The 25,848-nt window shown below is 38.8% G+C and overlaps 1 protein-coding gene across 2 annotated transcripts in view; it reads left to right on the plus strand.

The window, feature by feature from the left end:
• Positions 1–21,087: 21,087 nt before the first annotated feature.
• gpc6a (glypican 6a) overlaps positions 21,088–25,848 on the plus strand; it is a 137,232-nt gene continuing 132,471 nt past the window's right edge. For both annotated transcript variants that reach the window (XM_068730726.1, XM_068730727.1), the window contains exon 1: positions 21,088–21,548. In XM_068730726.1, the coding sequence (XP_068586827.1) occupies positions 21,389–21,548 (160 nt within the window). In that variant the 5' untranslated portion in view covers positions 21,088–21,388. The remainder of the gene's footprint in view (positions 21,549–25,848) is intronic.

A 25,848-nucleotide genomic window follows, 5' to 3' on the forward strand; every position in this document is an offset into this window, starting at 1 on the left:
ATTATTAGCAATGTCTTTGCTGACCAATTGATATTTTGACATGGAACATTACGGAACCGTTTCAGTTTCCAGCAAGTTTGTGTATTAGTCTTTTGCATCTGTAGTTCGTTGTCTGTGTGAGTGTAATCCTATGAAGTGAGATGTATTGTAAACTACATTTAGTATATATCTTGATCTCATGTTTGAGAAGTCATACACTTCAAAAGTCACACAAAAGACCAAAAAGGCTAGAAGACTTACTTTGTATAGACAACCTATTGTGCTACATTCAAACCCCATGTAAGTGCAACATATTTCATTATTTGAATCATTGTACTATAGGCCATTTGCAATGAATAGAGCCAACTTCTAAAAAGGACTCGTCTGAAATGGAGCACTCAAGCAATTAAGTTTCTTTCACCATAATTATTCAATGAAATCCATTATTTCTGTCTTCACTGTGATTCACAGCGACAAAGTAATAATTGCCTTCCATAAGCTAGAGGAGCATAGGTGTTTCTGAAGGTTTTAAATGCTTTTTCTGTTCTTAAAGGGCAACTCAGAACAACAGAGTGTCATTGTTGCCGAAATCTAAAGCTTGTGATCTTTTGAAATAATGTTTATTTGAGTCGAATCTTTACAGTTTTAGCAGTTAAAAGTGTGTAAACAAGGAATATAGAACGACAACAAACTTGTTAAAATGTTGTTAAGTCTCAACAAGACGATTATGTCCAATACTAGAGTGAAATGTGAGAGAAACAGATTATCAGTGCAATGCAATGAGAATAACGACACAGCATTTTGACATGATTCATTCCTTGCAACTAAATTCTTCACACATGGGATTTTGAAAAATTAACTATTGATTGTGTTCTGAGGCTCCAAAAGAAAAAAAACCTACAAAATCAACTACACTAACAATGCAATAAAACAAGATCATCATTTTTATTAAATTGTAGATAATGTTAAATTATTTGTTTTGTTCTTGCGTTATTTCTGAATCCTATAGACAATGTGGTCACACACATTCTTAAAATGTGACAATAACAGATTATGTTTGCTGATATTAGTTATCATTTAATGTGTGGATTTCTATCATCTTACAAGAATATGCTGCTGCACCAGAGTGACTTTCTATTGGAAAAATATTTTTTTCTGATTAATAATCTTTGAACTAAATGCGTGGTGCGACAGAGGCTAATGGGGTGAAGCGGGGGAAAAAGCAGGGTGGGGAGAAAGAGCAATAGAAAATGATGAATCTCGCCCAGCTGTTTGCCAAGGCAGGAGGTTTCTGGAACTATCGCTGATATGAAGTCGACTTGGATGTCATCCATGAGAGCTTAGTGTTATTTATGACAACAGCAGGAATCACTTGCTCATCATCAGGAGGAGAAGAGTCTTCGCGAGGCAACGGAAAAATGAACTGAAAGCAAAGAGTTCAGGGGATTTAGGTGGTTGGAGCCAACTCCATTAATTACACTTGTATTGTCTAATAACACATCCACTTTAGCACCGTGTGCCTCTGATGGTGTTTTAATATCAAACTGATATCCCTAGTGTTTGAATGTGTAGGTGCCCGTACAGGTGGGAGCGGATAACAAATCATCTGTGCAGTTATATTTTCAATTAATAAAAACCCCATTAATATTGTTTGTTTCATACACTGACTTTGACGCAGTGTCACAAATGCACTCAACTCCAGCAAAAGAGATATTCCTCAGAGAAACGTTTCTTATTTGGATAAATTATATAGTTCCTTTGTGGTGAGGCTAAACAAATGTTTAGACTTTATTGCCATTAATTAAATTAATTGATTACGGTTTCAGAACCCCCAATCCACCATGGTTTACCTTGTAAGTTAAGGTTAAGTCAGGGGCAATATTCAGAAGAATAAATGATAATGAGAGAAATAACGATGCATTTTGTTTGTTATCTTAGTCCTGCAATATATCTTACCTTGATGAAGGTTGTTTGTGGTGCCTTTGAACTGTATTGCATTTTACAGAGAGGTGTTTCTGTTATGTAGCCTACATTCATTGATATGAATGGGGTGGATAAAATCAGTATACCACAATACAATTCAACAGCACTACAAACTGCAGTCTCCGTGATGATTTTAAAGTTTCAACAAAAACTGAACATTATAACACAGACGGTAGGTAAGACCTGTAACTAATCAACTGAGCGTTGGATGCATATACTTTGTGTGGGCATATCTAAACATGTAATAACTATATGTGTCTTTTACTTGATGAAGTGATTTAGTGTTATTCCACGATACTCATGATGTAAATGAATCACCAACACGTCTTCGTAACTTAACAGCCACATAAATGTGCTTCCGCATACAACGTCTTAAAGATCGGTTAATAACATCTGTATACGAGCTGATAGTATCTCCTGGCACAGCCAGCCTGTCAGTTGGTGTTTAATGTTCCTATTAGTCAAATCATTGTACATCTTTATGAGAAGGGCTTGTGTTACTGGGAACAGTTCATCACCAAAAAAAAAAAAGAAAATTCATTATACTCACTCCATGTGAGTGAAAAGACAGCACTTCTTACAGTTTCATCACAGTTTCCAGCTCTACCAGACTTCCTCCTGGATTTATTCAGTAATGAGCACTGAGTATTAACTGACCCAAAGTCATAAAGTTATTACCCGTTGAGAACACCTCAACAGGTCTACTTTAAGAAAAAATGAGTCACAAAAATGTAGACAAACACACAAGCAAAAGAAGCCAATGTTTGGATCACTGCCGTTGTAAGTCACTCTGTCACACTGTGTAAAAACAAAATAGCCCTTAAATATAATGCTTGCTCTCTGCTGCCTAGCCAACTCAAATAACTGCCTTCATTCAGACTCAGTCATGCTTTCCGATTTTAGAGATGACAGTGTAGCAGATGTTTTTTCACTAAATACTTCCCTCTACTTTTTTCTCTCCTCATCTCTTTATGCATCTTCTTCATTGTGCTGGTGAATGTACGGTCTGGATTCATTATGTGTAGTCGCTTGCATGCAGAATTTAAAAAGACAAATACATGGATTAAAATACCATAACTAAAGCAGCTTTGGCACATCCTGGTGTACTGGAGTTACAGAGTTCCTGGTGAAAATAGCTTGCATCATCACATTTGTGGATATTGTGTGCTGCCCATTAGTCCTACAGAGGACCAATTTTTCAGTATGCAAACCTAAAACATGAGATAATTTCCTCATTGTTTCATGTTTTTTAAACGACCTATACATGAGCATGGGCCATGTAAGACCTTACTTTTGTGATGCGAGTCAAATGCTCAACCCTCCCACTGTTAGAAATAAAAGCATTAGAACAATTTATTTCTATTTGCAGCACTGTTTGTTTATGTTCGTCTTGGCCCAAAGTACACTAGATGGTGTGCACTGATAACTGTGGTGACATACAAAACATTAAGCACCAAGGAAATTGGATTAGCTTGGCGGGTGAAAAATGCTTCCTGTTGATGGTCCTGTAGATGTATGAGTCTGATGTCCTCTGTTAAGGTCCTGTAACCCAATCCTGAGTAATAGAAATACACGTGAGACTATTCCCAGCAAGCTTTGTCTTATTTTGCACCATTAGTTTTTCTTTTTTGGAAGTAGTCTCTGCCTTGTGATATCTTTACTGGTGAGGGAGGCAGTTGTTTTGGCAGACAGGCTGCATTTAATCCCCAGTTTTCTCACACAAGGATGTTTTACAGCAGTGGTGGATGTAGGTTTGATGTTATTACAGAATTTTTAGCAGCATTTTTAGTAGAAATAGAAAATACATACACATAGATTTTTTTGTAATCTATGAAGTGATTTTACTGTAAGTAGATCAGCTTTTGGAATTGTATAATACCTATAGAATTTCCTTGCAATACTGAAAAGCTTTCATTTGTCCTTTTTAGATTATTTTAATTGCTTACGGCAGCAACCTCAGCATTAACAGTCACAACTTAATCTTGTCCTTAAAGCTTCGCTTCTTCAGCAAAAGTTGCCTTGTATTAGCCGATGAAGATTCCCTGAAAGCTAAACTTCACTGTTGACCCGTAATAATATTGCCTTAACTAGAATTCCCTGAGAGCAGGCAATTTATTATTCTCCTTGTACTTTTGCTGTTACACCTCCAAAGTAGACAATCACGCCTTATGTAGCTGCAAACTGGGATAACTCAATTACCTCACACATGTGCGTCGCTGTGAAAGGTTGGGGTGTTCAAACAACATAACACAGCAGGCTGTGTAGCTGTTTTTTGAAGGCATTCTTGTTTCTGCTGCTGATTACCTTAAACATTTGACAAATTGTTTTGTAATTGAAGACTATTTTCACAGGACTGTTCTCATTTTGATTTATTGTTTCAAAGCAAAGAAGAACATGTTTGACATTTTACAAACAGACCAGCATTTTGTTGTCATGTCTGCAATGAAAAACAGGATATTTTCTATTTTTCATCAATAAATGAATCTTCTATCTGAAACTAAATACATTTCTAGAGTATTTTGTTAGACAATCTGTTACCATGTGAGGCTACAATGTATTTTGATTGCATGTTGTTTAATCAATTCTGCTGACAGGCAATCTTTAACTGCCCAAGCATCTTTAAGAGCTCAAAGTGATGCATTTGAACTTCAAGGCAGGGTCTTTGCTTCCTCTGTTGCATCTTTAAAGGTCAGTGAAATCTCTGGAGTTCTGGAGCAGATCTGATGCATGCATTTTTTTCATTCTAAGCTTCACAGAGTAGGAAAGGCCAACCTTGTCATCGGAAAGGAGGTACAAGAATGAATCCTTTCAGGTGAGACTATAAAGAACTGGAGATGGGCCAGGGACTGAAACTTAATCCTCTACTGGTACTGTCCCCAATTGGAGAGCAGCTGTCACAATCTTGGGTTCATTTGGTTTTGTTAGTTTTCTCTTTTGGTGATATCTTTCTTTTTTTTTAGTAGCATTTAGGTTGTAAGTGTGTCCTCACTGGCATATGCCAAACATAGTAACTTATAGATCAATAGCATTTCATAGGTTTCCAAACTGATCCTGCCCAGGCAGCAACCTCTGGGTCTGAGAAAGTGAAACCAATGATAAACTTGCAGTCTTTTAAATAGCCCTCATGGGGCGACTCCTCTGGTTGCAAAAAGAAGTCTGATTGTATAGAATGGCCGGCAATGAGACTGTAATGTTTTATATATTTAGTTAAGTATTTTAAGAAGTTTCAGGTGAGGGCCAAGACAAGTTTAAGAGGAAGGAAGTTATTTATTTCAAGAAATGAAAGGAGAGGAGAGAGAGACAACCCTGACAGGAGGATGCTCCCAAGAATGTTCTTCTTAGAATGGTTAGGGACGGGGCGACAGTGCTATAAGACTAAAAGAAAATGACTATAAAATGTAGTCTGACTGGGGAAATAAAAGATGAGCTGAAGTTAAAAAAAGCCATTCTTGAGTCATGATAATGATAGCTTTAACATTTCACCACAGCTGTCAAAGTTTCCAAAATGTATTTGTATTTAATCAGCAAACATTTTCTAACGAATTGGGTTGCAGCCTTGGTAAATATTTGGGTGCCTCATTAAGTCATTAGAGTATTTCTACCTCACCGTTGCTGTATTTGATATCCTAACAAATCCCATCTCTAAACTTTTTAAGCGTTGCTTGACTCGTAGAATACAACTGATCGCGTAATTAACTGCTGCCTTAATAAATTAGATGTTGATTTCACACAGATACGAGCACAAATTAGATACCGTAAGAGCAGGACCACAACCATGTCATTTGATGCCCCTCAGAGATGACTCTATTGTTAAACATGTTGTGTATTGCACCAAATTCTGCCACCCAGAAAACATGGACAGAAAAAGCAGATACGGTAGCAAGCACATCAGCAAACCCTGATGTGTTTTCCAAGGCAACCAGGTAAAGTGAGATGAAAAACTGAGTAATATGAAGGTCTGGATTTGGTTCAGTCTTAAATCCCCAGAAGATTTGACGAGAGTGGAGTGGCATTCTGGAGAACTAATCAACTGAACCTGACGCAGTCTTGTCGTGAGATATATTAACAGCACTCCCTAAGAAAGATATTACCGGAGGTTGCCTCATATCTTTCCAAACTGTACCCTCACTCTATCAGACTCTGCTTTTGCCCAACTTGTTGCTTCGAATAAGAGAAGTCTCATAACCCTCAGGCGCGTTCAAACCTGCTTATGCAGAGCGTCCCAAAAGACACTTCCACACCTGAGTCATTAATTTCCATGGAGATATGGTTTACCAAGTTCTCACTTCATTCTGCGATTGTGACTTTGATCAGTGTCACCCCCAAGCGTGCCGCTAATGAGCAGAGCCTTGTGTACGTAAATCAGAGTCATCATATTCGTCACCTCAAGTGTTGAAGTGATGAATATGAATTGCATCTGGAAGGAGGCTGTGTATCTTCTCCTGCACTCCAGGACAGAGTGGGTTGGTCACAGAGCAAATGTAGCGAGTCTTTCCTGACTTAACTCATGGTCTCAATGAAGCCCAAAGTGTACAAACTGCAGCTTAAATACTTGGCTCCTTGGACCATATCTCAACATGACACATTCCCCTTTATTCATTATTAAAAGCCATAAATAAATATACAGACAGAAAATCATTTTGTGATGAATAACTGCAGGTAAGCTGTGTCGCAGCTATGTACATTCACAACGCATAAGAATACAACCCAGCTGAGTCTAGGAAACCTGCAATTTTAGTGTACATTCATTTGTCTGTGTGACAAGTTAACAAGAACAAATGGCTTTGTTCATGTCTACTTGTTGTTGGTACACACACAGCTAAAAACATTGACAATGCTGCAGCTAAATACTTGTATAAAATCATATCAGAAGGACAAAATACAAATAGATGTAGTACTTATTTTGATGGCACAAAATATACTTGTAAGTCTCAAAGGCCAAACGAGCATTGGCATTTATCAGCACTGATGGTTAATGACATATAACAAATTGGACCAATATAAGTTTAGTATTGACCTAGACTTATAACCTGCATTTACATGTTCTAGCCTCTTGTACAGTGATTATCATTACACATTATGTAGCCTGATTAAAAATGTCATTATTTAAATCCTACCTTCCAATCACAGAAGCAATTCCTAAAGTCATGGCTGTGTCCCATCCTAACTCAGTCCTCCTATATTGTCTAACGAAATCCTAAATATCTGTAAATTTGATTCCTCAATCAGCACTTGTCCTGTCATGCCCATATCTATGTTTAGAATGTACATGCAACTACATGTATCTTTGATCAGAATGTACAGGTAGGTTATTCAAGATTGGCATGCCATAATATCAATGGCTCTCACAATGGCTAGCTAATTTGATACCATGGACAAATAAAGACAGGTGTTTAATCTAACCTATGAGGAATCGGAGGCACTAATTGTGTCGATGGAGGGGAGGAAACTCCACTTTTTAATACAATATATAAATATATATATAATTTTTAAAAATACCCTGAATAATTTAGGATTCCTAATTTGGGAAATCCTTAGATTAGGATTAGCTAAAGTAAGGTTGTTTTCCTACATGTAGTTAGGAAACATGCTTCCTAAATGTCATCCTAAACTGAGATAAAATGTTTAAATAAAAGAAATGAGGCCCCAGATTCCTTGTTGATATAAAATGATGTGATTATAACTGCTAACTGATTACTGCTTAATATTCATTCACAGTATAATGTTTACGTAATAATTTGTTTCAAACGTACTGTTTTTATGACTAGTAATCAGTAATGTAAGGTGTCTACATTATGAAACAAATACTGTCTTTCTGTCACAAAGATAAACACTAGAGACTGTGTTGCTTGGCCTATGAATTGTAATGCTGTACTATAGAGGTAAAGAACACAAGCTGTAGGGTTCTACATGATGCTGCTCTGTGTGTGTCTCTCTGTGTGTGTGTGTGTGTGTGTGTGTGTGTGTGTGTGTGTGTGTGTGTGTGTGTGTGTGTGTGTGTGTGTGTGTGTGTGTGTTCCTGTTTAAAATCATTCTCCACATTCACCTTGATAAATCTAAACTTCTGACTTAACTGGTTATGTGAAAACGAGAAAACTGTCACAATTGAATAGCATCTTCGTTTTTTTTTCTTCGTTTTACTTACAAACCTCTCTGGATCAGAGCTTTGATTTAAACCTACAAAATGCAACTTTTTGCCCTGGGGCAGGAAGTATGCTGTTGGTCCTGCATGCTTCCACTGCAGTTGGTCAAATCTCTATCCCAGCGCTTGTCACTCATCTTGATGAGCTGTCGTTTCTGAAACAGCATCTGTCCTGAGGAAGCCGGCATCTATAAAGCTCACGTCAGGCGTCGGAGAAGCAAGTAAATTGTCTGTGCTCGCCTCCTCAGAGGCCACATGCAACAAAATGACAATGCTATATTCACCTTTGCTTTTGCACAGCTTCCCTGCCACACATTTAGCATGGTGTTAGCTTTTTTATATTGTTGACGTTGCTTTGACTTTATTGCATTTGACTGCACCAAGCTTTCCCCTTTGTATCCACGGCACAAGATGTACGCTGAAAAACAAAAACAAAACAACAGCAGGGGATACATATTATATAGCCTTACATTGCTTTGGCAGACACCTATACCCCTGTGGTACAAAGTAGTGCATAAAGATTGAAATGATTCCCACATACCAGGCCAAAAGTGACTGTCTATCTTCAGTCCTGGAGCAGAACAGCAGAATGGATTTATTTTTGCAATAATACATAAATTCATTGCTTGAGTATCCTGACTTTATATCTTAAAGTAGAGCAACAGGACAAAGAAAGACCACTTGAATTTCCTAATTTAGACTGCTGAACTTTTGAATGTATTTTGCAGAGCAATTATTGTATTTGACCCCCATTACTGTGTAGTCGCTCTACAAAGGTGCTGCTTCACAGTCAACATGGACAAGACAAATGATTATTGCAATCAACAACTCTTAGACTGTGCATATGCCATGCGAGTGCGACCTTAAGATCGAAAATCGAAAAATCAAAACATTTCCTTTAAAAAGGAAGTTATCATGAGTCCTGTCTAGTTTTGGCATCCTAGACTGACTCTGCGGGGAGAAATTGCAGCAGAATCTACTCACATCATTGAGCATTTTTATCCTTTCCACAATTACACACGTTGCTTCTCAAACCAGTTCCATTGTATATTAGATAATGGAGTACTGGCTCATGGCTGATGGAGTGTTGACGTTGGTTGTTACCATGGTACTGATTTGTATAAAGAGAGACTTCGCAATTATAATTTGGAACTTAGAAATGCAAGGAAGTCCTTCTTCTCTGACATCATAACCAAAAACAATAACAATACATGCGCCTTATTTGCTACCGTGGACAGGCTAACAAACCCTCCAGTGTCAGTAGCTGCTGAACTCCAATCCACCTGGGCATGCAATCAATTTGCTTCCTTTTTTACTGACAAAATTCAGAAAATTAGACAAGCAGTCAGTGCCTCCACACCAACTACAGGAAATGTGTTGTTCCCATCTCTGAATAACATCCATTCAAATATCATGACACAATTTCATTCAATCGACCGTAGAAGCCTGGAAGACATTATTCAACATCTGAAGTCATCCTCCTCCTGCTTGGATATTCTACCAACACACTTTTTCAAAAATATTTCAAACTGCATGACCACTGATCTTTTACAAATTGTAAACACATCCCTTCTCTCAGGTGTCTTCCCACAAGCCCTAAAAACTGCAGTTATTAAACCACTCCTAAAGAAGGCTAATTTAGACTCCGCAACAATGAAAAATTATAGGCCAATATCAAACCTCCCATTTTTAAGTAAAATAATTGAAACAGCGGTTTTTCAACAGCTGAACAACTTCTTGGCTGTAAATAACTGTTTTGACGTCTTCCAGTCAGGCTTTCGACAGCACCACAGTACTGAAACTGCTCTTGTTAAGGTTTTCAACGACATCCACTTAAAAACAGACAATGGCAGAATTTCAGTCTTAGTATTACTCGATCTCAGTGCTGCATTCAACACGGTCGACCATGACATACTACTAGAAAGACTAAAAATCTGGGTGGGACTCTCTGGCACAGCACTTAACTGGTTTGAATCCTACTTGAAGGACCGAGAATACTTTGTGTCTGTAGCTAATTACACATCAGAGCTGACTAAAATAACATGTGGTGTTCCCCAAGGTTCAATACTGGGGCCTCTTCTGTTCAACATCTACATGCTTCCACTAGCTCAGATTATGGAAAACAACAAAGTGTGTTATCCTAATTATGCAGACGACACACAAATCTACATAACTATATCACCAGGGGACTATAATCCCATACAAGGGCTGGCTAAATGCATTGAACAAATCAACAACTGGATGTGCCAGAATTTTCTTCAATTAAACAAAGATAAAACAGAAGTAATTGTTTTTGGTACCAAGGATGAACGATTGAAAGTCAGCGCTCAGCTTCAATCACTGATGTTAAAAACCACAAACCAAGCCAGAAATCTAGGTGTAGTTATGGATTCAGACCTCAACCTGAACAGCCATATCAAGACAAGACAAAATCAGCCTACTATCACCTGAAGAATATATCAAGGATTAGAGGACTTATGTCTCAACAGGATTTGGGAAAACTTGTCCATGCATTTATCTTCAGTAGACTGGACTACTGTAACGGTGTGTTCACAGGTCTCTGTAAAAAGTCAATCAGAACGCTGCAGCTGATTCAGAACACTGCAGCTCGAGTCCTCACTAAGACCAAGAAAGTGGATCACAACACTTCAGTTCTGAGGTCTTTGCACTGCCTTCCTGTCCAACAAAGAATTAAAAATCTTGCTGTTGGTTTATAAAGCACTGAATGGTTTAGGGACAAAATACATTTCTGATCTGCTGCTACCCTATGAACCATGCCGACCCCTTAGGTCGTCTGGGACCGGTCTACTTTCTGTTCCCAGAGTCAGAACTAAACATGGAGAAGCAGCGTTCAGTTCTTCTGCTCCACATATCTGGAACAAAGTCCCAGAAAGCTGCAGGTCTGCAGAGACCCTCAGCTCCTTTAAATCCAGACTGAAGACTTTTCTGTTTGCTGCTGCCTTTAATTGAACCACATTCAAGGATATTAATCTATGTCTGCATTTTACTACTGTATTTTATTTCTTATACTACTTTTTAGTGTTTTAATGACTGTTTTTAATGTTTCAATGAATGTTCTTAATTGTTTTTAAACCTTTTCTTTTGCCTTATGTTTTGATGCTTTTAATGGTTTTATGTGAAGCACTTTGAATTACCTTGTTGTTGAAATGTGCTATACAAATAAACTTGCCTTGCCTTACTGCATTCACTTTGCAATGAAGATCTCCTGGAAGTAAACATAGCTTCAACATTACAGATGTGGGAGCAGTAATAACCTGCATGTTGGCCATATAAATAAGTTAGTCAGTTTGAAATGAAGACATAGTTTTAGATTGCATTTTATTTGTCGTTCCGTATCCTTTGTGTGGATGTGTGGAATAAAAAGATATACATAAAAAAGAATGGTATGACAAATATTTTTATTCCACACATTCTTCTTCCTTGTCACAACCTGGCACCTACATTGGCCACAATGCAACTTGAGATATTGGGTTTTGCTAGTACCGACTAGCCTCAAGCAGAGACGAGGCTGGGGGGCGTCAAATCACACTAGATAAAAATACACAACATATAATGATCACAAAATCCTGTTTAATATCTTACACATTGGACAACAGAACATCAGCTTATATCTTAAGCAACTCATTTTGATGTTATGATGATTCATTTCCATCCTCAGCCACACTGTTTGTCATCAGACCCTGTTTACAATAAGATTCAGATCCCTAATTACTAAGCCATAGGACATCATTAATTAGCTCAAAACAGTTTTCATCCCAGGAAAACAACCACCTCAAACTATTTTGAATTATGTATGATACATAAAAATGACTCACACTGCAACAACTTGAATAAATTACCATGGCTTAAATGGATATCAGAGAAAGTGAAGTCTTCTGTTAAAGGAACAGTGTGTAACATTTAGGGGGATTAATTAGCAGCAATGGAATATAATATCCATAACTATGTTTTAATCAGTGTATCATCTCCTGAAACTAAGAATGATGGTTTTCATGTTAGCTTAGAAAAAGCCATTTATATCTACATAGGGAGTGGGTCGTCTTCCACGAAGTCTGCCATGTTGCACCGCCATGTTTCTACAGCAGCCCAGAACGGACACTGGCTCTAGCGACAGCCTTTCACGTTACATTCCGAAACCCGTTATTAAATGGGCCCTGGAGTATTGAAAAGCCCCAACGGTAATGGTGTTTTTATTGGTACTTTTTTAATGTTTTGATGTAATTTATTATCATGCAGCAGCACACATTTGCTCTGCTCTCTCTGTCGGGCTCTGGTCCTTCAACTACAGGTGCGGGCAAACAGGCTGCTGTGGTGAAGTGAACCAGGTGAAGTGAAGGATATTTGAGATGATGGCAACTACGCTTGTTACTGTAACAATTATTTTTGCAAATAAAAAGCCAATACTTTATCAATACATCTGTGTAACAAGCACAGACATGTAAACAAAAGTGAAACCTAATTCAACACGTTATGTTTACACACGCACAACACGCACGATCAACCTTTTTATTTTTGTAAACTTCTCTGCTGGCTTAGACGAAGCAGCCAAGAGGACAGAGGACAGGAGGGCTGACGGATCTCTGTGTTCTTCATTCTATATAAACTTCACTCAGAAGTGCTATTTATTTTGTTAACTTTTTACATTTGTACTAAAGTTGTACTAAAATCCCAAAGATGACTATCCCTATCTGAAGGCCACCGTAGTTCTCCAACACACTTTAAAAGGGAGGTGTGAGCTGAGGGGTAGTTAGTTGGTTGCAATCTGCAACACACCACTGGATGCCACTAAAACTTACACACTGGGCCATTTAGGATTACAGAAAACAAATTCACACTGGAAAATTTGATTAGAGTAAATAAAAATCAAATTGTGTTAGAGTTTAGTTTTATTATTTAGTTTGTTTTATGTTCGTAATAGTTACATTTGCTGGTACTTGGTACTCTCACCCTGAGAACTGTGTTGAAATAATAGGTGATCCTGTCTGCTTGTTTATTTTACATAATGCCTGTCAACCATAGATTGATGCTCCTCTGACATGACCTTTCCCATGTTGTGTGGAAATGATTAAGGGCATACTGTGATTTAACATTTGAGCCAGCATGCCCTTTATTGATTGTGTCTTCACATCTGAGATCATTAGCCAGTGCAGACGTCTTGGAATATATTTGATTCTTCTTAGATAACTTTTCATTCATCAGTGTACAATGCTTTATTACAGGCATTACTAAGATATACCATTCATACAAATTGTTGAATTGGACATGCCCATATGCAGATGTGATATAAATTAAGGTGAGTATGTGGCATTGATACTGCAACCATTTTGAGCTTTGGTAAATGAAGACAGTTTTCTTCAAAGCAAAACAAAAATTAAAGACCAAACTCTCACAATGCGACTGCCAGTAGCTTATTTGTTTGCTGCATTTTCAGAATTAATTAAGAGCGGTGGTGATGGATCATGGGGAAGTTTGTCTTTCTTACTAGACTTTTCCACCTATTTATATACTGCAATTCACAAGGCACTTATTGCACATTGTCAGACAGCCCTCATGGCTAAATTGGGATCCACCTTTAAATTATAATATTGGAAATTATTCTGTTGTTAAAGTTCATGGTGCATAAACTACTTCTACAACTTCTTCTACTTTGGGTTGTGCCTGAAAAGATAAGATTCTCCTTGGATCAACTGTTGAGAAGGATGAGGAGCCTTAGACTACTACAGTGCTACTCCGTCAGTTTAAAAAGAGCCTGATGATTTGTGCACATGATTAGGATGTCTCAATGCTCCTCCATGTCGAGGTATTCCAGGCATATTGAACAGTAAGGACGCCCCGGGTCACGCCAGAGGTATATTTTATCAGGGGCTATAAGGTCTGGGAAGGTGGGATCACCTTGGAGAAGCTGCGGGACATTGGCTGGAGGAAAGGACGCACAGGCTACTCACTTTAGTCCCCAGCTACCAGGACACGTTTCTAAAGAGCTGGATGGTTTTCATGGTTTTAATACCAAAAGTTGTTTTTAGTTTGAAACATGCAAAAATGGAAACAATCATGAACATACAATTAGCGTAAAAACACATTTTCAACCCTTTTTTAAAGTATGTTTAAATCCTGTATTCTCAATCTATTTGCTTGGATGTTTTTGTTTTCAATACAGGCGTCAAAAAGCCAAGGCCTTCTATCTGAAAAAAGGAGCACATATTTGTATTAAACATCCATGAATTATAAGTACACAATTAATTATTCATCTCCTTGCTTGCTGTGCTAATGTGAACAAAGTGACCTTATTCTTCCTCTGCTTACAGTGTACGTCACATACAAGCTTTGGCATTGCATCCCACACCGCTTAAACCACACAGTGACTTAAAACTGTAAAGTGAAACGCACCGTTCAAGCAAACACTATACAATAGTGTCACTTGTTTAATATTTAATACAATGAGTTGTGCTTTTTATTTGAATGCATTCTGTTTTGTCTTTACATGCAGGTAAACAGTTCAGTAAGAGTTGGACATAGATGATCTTTAAAGTGGAAAAATAACAACAGTTGGCCAAGGGCATGAATGAAATGTTACTTTTCCTGTTGGATCCATAGAAGCATTAGTGAGACGTCCGTATCCATTCATTCAATCATCCATCCATCCACAGTGTAAGATAATGGCGTCAGTCAACTGTTTGCCCTCTTGGTTGTCTCATGTGTAGATTCTCTATCTATTGATTTTGATCGATTGGTCCATCTATCTTTAGGTCTATCCGTCTGTCTGGGTTCAAAGTTAAAATAAAACATTGGCATATTAATATCACATTAAAATGGGACTAACTCTCTTATTTATTTTTCTGTGAAGCAGCAAACCTGCCTAGTGAAAGCTCAGTTTTCCCTGTGGTGCACTGAGTATGAGTCATGATGAACCCTGTGCTGACTCCTCGTGGTGAGCTATCGATCCACTACCGGGATCACCTTCTGAGTATCATCTCTAGGCCTCATTAGCAAGGGCTTATTAGCTGAGTAGGGCTGTTACAGTGCTGTGCAGATGAAGCCAATGGTGAAGGGGGAAAACACATTTGATCTTCTTTTGATCACCTTTCATGCCTCACTGGCATCGCCTTCCTAAATAGAATAGAACAGATCCCCGAAACAGTGATAAGACATCTTGTCTGCCATGAAAAAAATAATCATTCAAACAAAAAGCATATCAAGCAGGTTTTATAGAATAGAAGCCCCTCTCATAGACCATCTATCACTTATTATAAAAAGTTCAAGAGTTGAACAGGGAATGTGCAGAATGTTGGTTTTCTTTTTAATTTATTCGGGATTCATTAATTGTTTTTTGTGACATGCTGTCTTCATTTAATTTTCTTAATTCATTTGTATTTAATTTTTTTAATTAATCCATAAATCAATTTTACAATTTCACAATTTTCACAATCCCTGAGATATTGTGTAATATTTTACACAGAACAAAGTTGAACAATATAGATTCTATTACTTCCAAAATAGAGAAAATAGAGAAATGAACTTTGTTACAATTGTTCAAAAGAAGAAAACGGAGTTCCTGAGCCTTCTCTAAATGATCAACAAACGTTTAATTTTCAGTCACTGCTGCTCTTCACAATCCTCTATAGGCACAAACTGATTTTCCTGTTCATTTTTTTTTTTTTAAAAGGCCTTATATGAAGAATAATGTGAGGCAAAATTAATTTCATTTTCCATTTCATTAAGATCACACAAATGACTGAGTCTGTCTTCCTCTGTAGCACCGAGATAATGTCCACGTCTGACACACAAGAGTAATATCCTCTGTCTGATTTAGGCCCGCAGAGATCGTTTGTTCTTGTGGTATATCTCATATAAATGTCCAAACAGAGGGCATTGTTACACGTGATTTGACTCAAGTGTGTGCTTCCTTACCTATTCATATCTGATTATTTAATCTTGAATTCACAATCGGGTAGATATTTTATCACATTTTTCGTAATATTTCACTATATATATTCTTAAAGATTGTACAAATAATGATAGTGACAGTACAGTTATTAATAGTCCTTTCTTAGATTTTTTTCGGTGTGAAATCCAGATCTAATATAATTATCGAATATGAACAGCTCCCCTTAAACCTCATGTAGATTTCCACAAAGTCAAACTTAAAGGCCATTATATAATTACAGGGGGAACTCTGCATCTTTGATTGGGGCTGGTTTTTAATATCATCATGATTTAAACCATTTTAAACTTATTTTTAATTCAATAATCTTATAGCAATATTGAATACATACTTTGAAATAACATTTTACTGCTGTGCCATTACTGAAAAACCAAGAAAAAGAACCAAGAAGTGGCACTAACAGCACCATGTGAACTCTCAAGTACAGCACAAAAGTCCCAAAAAGATGCAGCAACAGCACAGCGCGGCGCTGGCTCAAAGGTTGCTATCTTGTGTGAAACACTTGTGAAACACAAGTGTTTTCTTTACAGCTGTGGTCATCTGCAACTGGAACTTGTATATTTCAGAGTCAGCAAGTCGTCTAGCTAACATGTTGTAGCTACACCGTTTGGTAAATTAGATATGGTGGTGTCTCACAGCTTTTAAAAAGAAGAAATATTGTGTCCTTTAGGTGAGGGTGTTTTAAAATTGGGTTGGTAAAACTCAAGAAGCTCCTTCGTCATGGTCCTTCTTGGAGCTCATATGGATAGTGTGTCAAGGATCTTAATGCATGTAATGCAATCAGGTTCTCTCAAGCGGTGCTGCCAATACTGCGGTGGCACTGTGGAAGTGAACATGTTTACACCTTGTTTGAATGGTTCATGTTTGAACCCGGAGACTTTTGGGTTAACCACAATCAGTTTGGTAACCTTTTTTTAATGGTATTTAAGGATTATTTTTTCAATATGTAGTGTATCAGGTTCTACAGGATTTTCCAAACAGATTTCTTGGCTCAAGCTCTTTAAAAAAATGTAATATATAGAAGTTGGTGCTACCGCAGTAATGGTGGCTTATCTACATCCACCTACAACCAGAGTGGCAGTGGTGATGCTCGTAGTGCATTCAGTGCATTGCCACTAAATCAGCCAATCATAGCTGAAGAACTGTGGAGGTTCTTGACCTCGGAAATCATACACTGTTAAGAAATACAAAAATAAACAGTAAAAGCAGTGCCAGCAAAGTTTACAAATGGATACTGTGAAATTACAGAAGAAATCCGTTCCACAACATTATATCTAATAAAGGTGTCCTGTTCCATCTGCTGGGCCTGGGTCATTTCACCTTCATTCTGTATTCAATAGATTCATACATTGATCTACAATGGAAGAGAAGTGAAAGGTTACCAGTAACAATAAACACCTGTTGTGAGGTCCTACTTCTCCTCTCCTCCTCTCAACACTGCATCTGCTACTTTTTTCTTGAATCCTGGATCGAAGGCTGGTCCAAGAAATCAATATGCTACACATTTTGGAAATTAAATGCTGGCCAACAAAACAAAACACAAATGCACAATTATATAGAGCTCATTTCAATTTCATTTATTTTTGTATAGCCCAAAAATCACAAATTTGCCAGAGGGCTTTACAATCTGTACACATACAACATCCTCTGTCCCAGGACCCTCACATCGGAACAGGAAAAACTCCCCCAAAAAAAACCTTTAACGGGGAGAAGAAAGGAAGAGACCTTAGGAGAGCAACAGAGGAGGTATCCCTCTCCCAGGATGGACAGAGGTGCAATAGATGTGATGTGTACAGAATGAATAGCATAACAGTAAGTTATAAGTTACAACACATTCAATGCATATGACAGAACCACGGTAGGAGGCGAGACCATGGTCCAGGTATAACCAGGATCCAGGGAAGAAAAATGATAAGGCGAGAAAACACAAAGACTCTTGTAAAGAAGGAAATTAAGTAATGTGCGTTAATGGACTGTACTTGTACAGCGGTTTTGTGGTCTTTCTGACCACTCAAAGCGCTTGCACACTACTTGTCATCATTGACCTATTCACACACTGATGGAAGGGCTGCAGGAGCAATTTAGGAGTTAAGTATCTTGCTCAAGGACACATCGACATGCAACCAGCGGGGATCAAACCGCCGTTCCTCGGATTTAAGCACGACCCTGCTCTCCACTTAGCCACAGTCGCCCCTGGTATATGTGTAATGGTATCGGTAATAGAAATAGTAATGTGACTAATAATACAAATTACAGTAGCAGTAGGTGTCAGCAGGGCCATGAGAGGAGGAAGGACCAGGGTCCGGATATAACCGGGATCCATGGAAACCTGTGAGGTGAGAAAGCACAAAGACTCAGAGGAAGAAGCAAAGTTAGTAATGAGCATTAATGGGACGTCAATTCATACAGAAGGAGATGAAGAAGAGGAGAGAGGAGCACAGTGTATCCTAGGAAGTCCCTCAGCAGTCCAGGCCTAGCAGCTTATCTAGGGGCTGGTCAAAGGCAAACCTGAGCCAGGCCTAACTATAAGCACTATCAAAAAGGAAAGTCTTAAGCCTACTCTTAAATGTGGTGAGTCTTCAACTCTACATAGAGAAAATGTGGATGTGGGTATTCTGGTTGCAAAGAAAAATCAAAGATGGCCAGGAGGTTGTGGAGCTGCAGCTGTCTGCTCTTCTCTAGCAGACACAAGGCAAAAGCAGCAGTCAATCTTCATCAGAAGTCCACCTCAAAGCTAGCACAAGAAAATCACGTAAGCAGGTGAGTTATACAGTACAATAGTATCATACACAATACAAACTGTAAATCACTCAACATTAAATGCAAAACAAACCTTACTCACTAAAATAAGGAGTACAAATATGTCATCTAAAACTAGTATGAATTTATATTCTCAAGTTTTCAAGTAGTTAATCGGTTTCAAGTTTCTCATTTTCCATAAAGCCTTCCCAAAATGATTACGTAGCATCAGACCTATATTTTCTGCTCATGCTCATTTAGTCCGTCTGGCGCTTTAACAACGTCTGTGGTTCAGACCCATCTATCATTGTACCTGCGCTGGGTAATTCAAGGCTGTTCACTCCCTGCGGCCGACTTCCCTGCAACTGAACTGACTAGTGATGTCCGGTAAAGGTACAGTCACATTACACCTCTGTCCTGTGAATATTTGCTTTGTCTCCCATTCACTTTACTTGAAGACTGTAGAGTACAAGTGGCAAATTCACACTCATGTTTCCTGTTTTGGTGCGATCTCCTGGCCGGCTACTGCAGACTGAGATCAGACTTCACCATTGTTCAACATTGCTCAGCAACTTTTCACAGACAGCCCTCTATTCGACTAATGCGGCATCATGTTATCATTAAAAATATCTAACCAGACCACAAACTGACACATCAACATCGCCAAAGGCTTTTTTGGGACCGAGTAGACGGCGGTTTCAGCGGATTTAAGTTCAATGGTGCGTACACCAGTGTACCGTATGTCTAACAATGGTGTATTTGTGAGCAGAGGGCTTACTCTGGATTTGTTGTGTAAAGACATTGACATTGAGCGGAGCTATAATTGTGATTTATTTTTGTAAATGTTTGAAGAACAAAGGACTCAGTAACAGTGTGGGTGAAGGAACAATAGGGATCTGAACCTACATTACTTGAATAATACACCTGCTTCTGTCAAGTCATGTACAAGGTACCTAAACTACCCACAACCACCTAGAGATTGTTTAAACTAACTCTGACTGAAGACTGAACTATTGATACCATATATTTCGTAGTCATAGTGAGATAGTGGGATGCTCTGGTGGTCTAGGGTGTTAAGACCTCAGGGCACCTTTTGTTGCACGTCACCCCCCCTCTTTCTCTCTCAGCATCTCATCTGTCTTCTATCTAAAGCAAAATGAAATCTGAAAATATTTAAAATGAGATACTAAGAATCACTCTTCTTCATCAGTGCAGCTCTGTCTTTCGATAGAAATACGTTTCACACTCCTGAATCATGGCTAATTGCACTTTCGCAGTGGATATTAGAGTTGATTTTAACAAGCAAGCTGTAGCTCCCAATACCACAAAAACACACCGCGGGAGTGTTTGTACGAGGTATTATGAGATGCACTCTACTTTTATACTCAAGAGAGAATCAAGTTATAACGAGATACTGTTCTTATTAGATTTTCTTCATTATAACAAGACAACTTTTTCTCCTTCTTCTAACAAAGTTTTCTCTTTGTTGAAGGAAGCATGCTTTTAATCATTGATGTTATAGTGTGACGAGCCGCTTCTGTGCTGCCATAGGTAATGCATTATTCGTGGCTGGTGAAGTTAAATTAGGTAAAATCATCTTTATAGAAATAAAACTCGCAAACGCCTCTGCCCCATTGAAAGCATTGTGGGTTTTGTACATAAGAATATGTCAACGATAAAAGGGGACCCAGCGAGGTCATTTCACACAGCTCAAGTAAACACGGTCTAACTGTCAGGATCTGACCTAAAAATGATGAAATTGAGTTAAAAAAAATAAAAATGGGAAAAGTTGCACATAGAGATGAAATAGCACGAGTGGATCACGTTATATATGTCTGTGTTTGTTCGAGGTCAATTTGATAGCCTGTATCTTATTACTTAATTAGGTTATCATCATCAAAGGACACCGAACAGCCAGCTGGGGTTTTTGTGAGTTTGTACTCACAAATAAAAGACAATACAATAACCAGGGCGATGTGTAGATCTACGCCGCCTACACTACCTCCACCCCGCGCCTCCACCAACACGTGTCTCCACAGTAATGTTTTCTGGTGCGCATTACCAAGGAGGATGCACTAAGGCAGAGGACAGTACGCGCCCCTGGATGAGGAACCAGCTGAAGTCGCAGCCACTCCACTCCATGTTTTGCCCTGCCCTTGTGCGCTCTGCTCGCCGTGCAGCGTGCGTCTCCGTTGCATTTCGCTTTCCTCCCACTGACACGAACACAGGGCAGCTGCTGCTGTGTGTGCGGGAGAAGTTGTTTGCACAGAGAGCAGCACCAGGTAGCAACTGTCTTCAGACGGATCTGTCCAAGCCGGGAGCAGTCGGGCTCGCCGGGGTCTTTTTTCTTATATCGCGGGGGAAGAGACGCAGCTTTTTGCAATGAGGTGGACGTACCAGTATCTAAAGTGAGGAGTGATTTTTTTTAATTTTTTATTTTTTGTTTGAATGGACATCTGACATCCTGCTCACTGGAGGAATCTCTCAAACAGCTTTTTTTTTTTTGATAATCAGTGTGTGTTTTTTTTTTTAATCTGACGGAGCTCGTATTTCCCTGCGAAACATTATCAAGGATTTCACTGATGTATGCGATGTGGAGACTGCAAGTCGCCTTATGTACTCTGTCGGTGCTGTCCCTGTCATCTGCTGCTGAAAGCAAAGCGCGGAGCTGTAGCGAGGCAAGGCAAGCGTATAACGCTAAAGGATTCAGCCTCGTCAATGTGCCTCATCAGGAAATATCAGGTAGGCGAAATCGACTAATCAATCACCGGTCGCCCCCGTTCGCCACGTGCCGTGTCTTGTTTCCCCCTTAGAATGGAACAATTATGATGATGATCGCCACACACACAACCTGAACTATGTGATCTCCCTCAAACCTCTGAGCATTTAAGTCGCCCGGTACCGTCGTCCCCCTTTTTTTTTTTTTAATTATCAGAGGCTCCAAATAGAGTCAAAAGTACCAGTCTGTTTTGGCAACATGCCACGTTTCATCATAGACATTGCCAAAGGATGTGTCTGAATGTAATGTAGATGCAGCTGGTATGTTTGTTGGGCTTATTGCGAGCATGTGACAAATCAAATACATGTCATGCAGTAAAGTGGATCAATATCTGTTTTTCTTATTTAAAGTTCCTCTCCATGTCCACAGTTGCCTGATGATGAATCACTGCCTTCCATTTATTATCTTGCATTAAGTCGACACCATTTACAATCTACAGCTAAAATGACCCACCTATGTTGCACGTCAAGTGTCCATCTACCCATTGCTGTAGAGGTAAAGTACATTGGAATTGGTAATAGCACATGAACTTAATCACCCCAATGAGTTGACTTCACCCACAGGTTACAGATTGATAGAAACCCGATTTAACAGCCCAATACTTGCATGTGAGCCGTCGGTACGTGATTTACTTGCAGTCCCCAGATTAGAGATCGATCACTAATACAGCTTCTTAAATGGAGACAGTGACAGATTGACATTGCGACAGTGGAACACGAGAAGATATGTTTTCAAAGTAGCTGCATACCTGTTGCTGGCATTCAACAGAAGATCATGGAGCTCTTGTTGTGCTGTACTTTGCTAAATAGTGAATGCAATTTACCAGTAGGGGGCTCTATGCACTCAGCACGAAATATTCCTTTTTGCTGAGGGTTCCTTTTTTATTCCTCAAGGCTACAGCTTAGGTTTTAATTCGTGTGCTTTGGTACAGCAGAGATATGGGGTTTTAGTATCTCTTGTGTGGTGGTAATCACATTTATGGTCAAAGCAGGAAAGTAGATTAGTCAGTAAACATAGTCAGCTTCATGAGAGGGAAGACAGGAAGCAGAGAGGCCTGAAGTTAATCCCCCTTTTTGCCTTGTACAGACAAAATAGAGATACCGTATTGGTAATTGGCAGTGTCAGGCAGTAATGATCATAGAGCCGCCTTATTTCCTTTTAACAGGGTTTTGGCTGGATGGGAATTTGATACTTTTGTTACTGGTTGAACGTTTGTGTGTTAGTCTGTGTCTGTGTACGAGGGATCCTTCCAGTACGAATACATCTTCTGTATTTCATCTAACAATTAGAAGTCCATGTGGCAAATTTTCAAAATTGTGCCCTAATTGACTAGTCAGACCTTTTTCAAAATGTACCAAGTAATCAGTTGATAGAATGCAGCATAATAGTCTACATTAATATAATCTGCATCTAGAGTAGTAGTGAAATATGCAAAAGCAAAAAGGAAAACTTTATTCCAACATTTACTCTGCAACAAATATTCAGCATCAACTCCGAGGGAGACATTTTCAGCAGATGACTCAAATATAAAGGCCACACACACACTGTGGTTGAAATAATTAATGTCCAGAGCTTTTTTTTTTTTTTTGCATATCATGCAAGTGTTCAAAACTTACATCAACTAAAACAATGCTGCTCCATTGTTGTATTTATTCAATTATTTGTTTCTGATATGACAAAGCACCGCAAGCTAGACAGACGAAGTGGCTTCTGATGTTACCCTCATTTCCCTTTTGTCATGGTTTGTGATTGAACGCAGCTTTATACAAGTATGTGAACTAACCCCAATTATGTTTTAGCATTGCAGGAATTCTTATGTAATACAAAGGTGCATATATATATATATATATATATATATATATATATATATATATATATATATATATATATATATATATATATATAACCATTTAATTTTTTTATGTATCCTGTTCAACAGTTATTATAGACAACAGCAATTTGATTGTGTCAGATGTTTCATGAATTATTTGGAAATACCTGGACATACTGTTATTAGATTATGTCAAATTGATTTTGTCATGTAACATTTGTCCTCCACTTGGAACCTCAGCAAGTCAAAGTCAACGACAGAGGTCTGTGGCCACGTTATAGATCGCTAGGTTTTTGGAGCTGTGATCAAATCCTAATTGCAATTCATCTACAGCCTGTGCACCGTGTGTAATTTGATTTTGTTGTGTCCAAATAACCTTTGCATAAATACAACAGGCGAAAGATATAAGCCTCAGGAGATGGGATAGTAGAAAGCACTCAATTATGCCTAATTAGCTATGCTAATACAAACGTGAGGAAAGCTGCATGTGCAGCGTTGGCGCTCATCCCTCCATCATTTGCCATGTCATGCTACTATGCCTCTAGATGCTAAACACACAGGTTTAATACTTCTGGAGAAGTGGCTACCTCGGGTTGTAAGCCGCCATTTGCATAAGCTAATTATTTTGACAGCCACTGACAAGCTGAGCTACATTATTTAAGAGGTGACATACAGATGTGTTTACACAGATGTTAGTTTCTGCATATTCAAATACAATAGGCTAGTAATTGAATGCATTTTTAATTTTAGTTAATAATAAATCTTAAACAACTTGAATTAAATACATTGGACAATTTTTCTAAATATAAAAAGGTATACCTTTTTTAATTACGTGCGTTTGTGGGAGGGACTTTGATAGTTTCTTTCTTTGCATTTTGGTCAGAATAAGCCCATTTACACAGCTACTATCTAATTCTAAAGGCCATCCATTATTGACATTTTACAGCAGTGTTTGAATTGGTCCCATGGGCTCCAGTCAGAGTCATAAAACTTATCCAGAACATAAAGAACCTGGTTAACTATCAGAGCAGAAACCCCAAATTGATGTTTCAAGGATCGCACCAGGACGCTAGCTTTTTGCTCTCTTTTTATCTAAATCTGTAAAGTGGTTAACTGATTAATCACCGCCGATAGGGCGTTTTACAAACTATTGCTATCGAGGGAACTGGGCTCCGATAGTGGCTGATGGCTGTTCAGTCACCATTCTGCATGTAGGCTCCATACACATGAATATCGCTTTTGCTGAAAATATCTGTGTGCATGTGATTAACTCCTGATTATAATCGGAACATTTGTTGAATACCCCATGGAATGGCACTCGTACCTCGAGACCTGGAGAGGGGAGGGAGCGCTGGAGCTCAGAGCCCTCCAGCCATAAATGCATGACGAACTTTAAATCAGGTTTTAGATATCTATTATTTTAATTGTCCATGAAAAAAACGTCAATGCATAATTCTGTCGATGGGATGGTGCGCTAAAACTTTGCGGTCCAGTGAACAACTGATTTTACAGCAAGCTGACAAGTGGTATTTATATCAACATCGTCATGTCATCAGTTTTCTAGTTCATTACTCCCCACAAAAGTTTTCTCTCGATTATATAACACAACACTATCGGCTCTTGATTGGCATTTTCCTGCTCCAAACTATCGTTTTATATCGTCTTGGAAGATATTCTGTCAATTCTTTCCATTCAATGTATAACTGCCCAGTATGTAGTTTTCTCTCAGTGACAGAGTGTCTGGGCGAGTAATAACCCCTGAATGTTACAAATGTAGGATAGAAAGCAGAAACATCCCGCTTCCTCCGAGACGGTCAGAATTACGCACGTGGTTTTGCCATGAAGAGATGTAATGGACGTTCAGCGGTGTAACACATCTGTCATACTCACAGCTGGGCTTGGCAAATTTACATCATACATTGTTATATTCTGGGACTGAAATGAGTGTTTGACACCGATGGAGACATAAGGTTAGAGGTCAACCACGCACTTCATTGATTAAAGAGTGCTACTTTCACTTTTTGCCTAAGGACTCTTGAGAGTCTCAGATGGCTTACAGTGCGGGAGTGATGGGAGGTGGAGGCCAGTTAGAAAAATCTTACTGGCTTTAAAATAGTTTTTATAACGTTGATGTGTCTCGGAAGAGTGCCAGCACACTCCTGAAAAATGCCTTTAACTGCCTGGTGGACAGCTTCATTCAACCAGGTCAAGCTTATGATTCCTCCTCTCTCGTGTCCACGTTGTCAGCGTACATTCGCCTGCCTGGTGTTTTACACAGCAGTCAGCCAACAATACAGCTTGCCTGTGAAGATCACCCCTGTGTGCATGTGTCAGCCGTTAGTTATAGTGTCATGCACACAATGCTGCTTGATTGTCAGCCCTTTGTTCATAAACACAACGGCTCCCGAAATGCCTCAGTCAGGCCCTGCCAG

This window comes from Cebidichthys violaceus, unplaced genomic scaffold (genome assembly GCF_023349555.1).
Source record: "Cebidichthys violaceus isolate CVI_PGR_0920_01 unplaced genomic scaffold, fCebVio1.0.p SCAF_5, whole genome shotgun sequence".
NCBI classification, from domain to species: Eukaryota; Metazoa; Chordata; class Actinopteri; order Perciformes; family Stichaeidae; genus Cebidichthys; species Cebidichthys violaceus.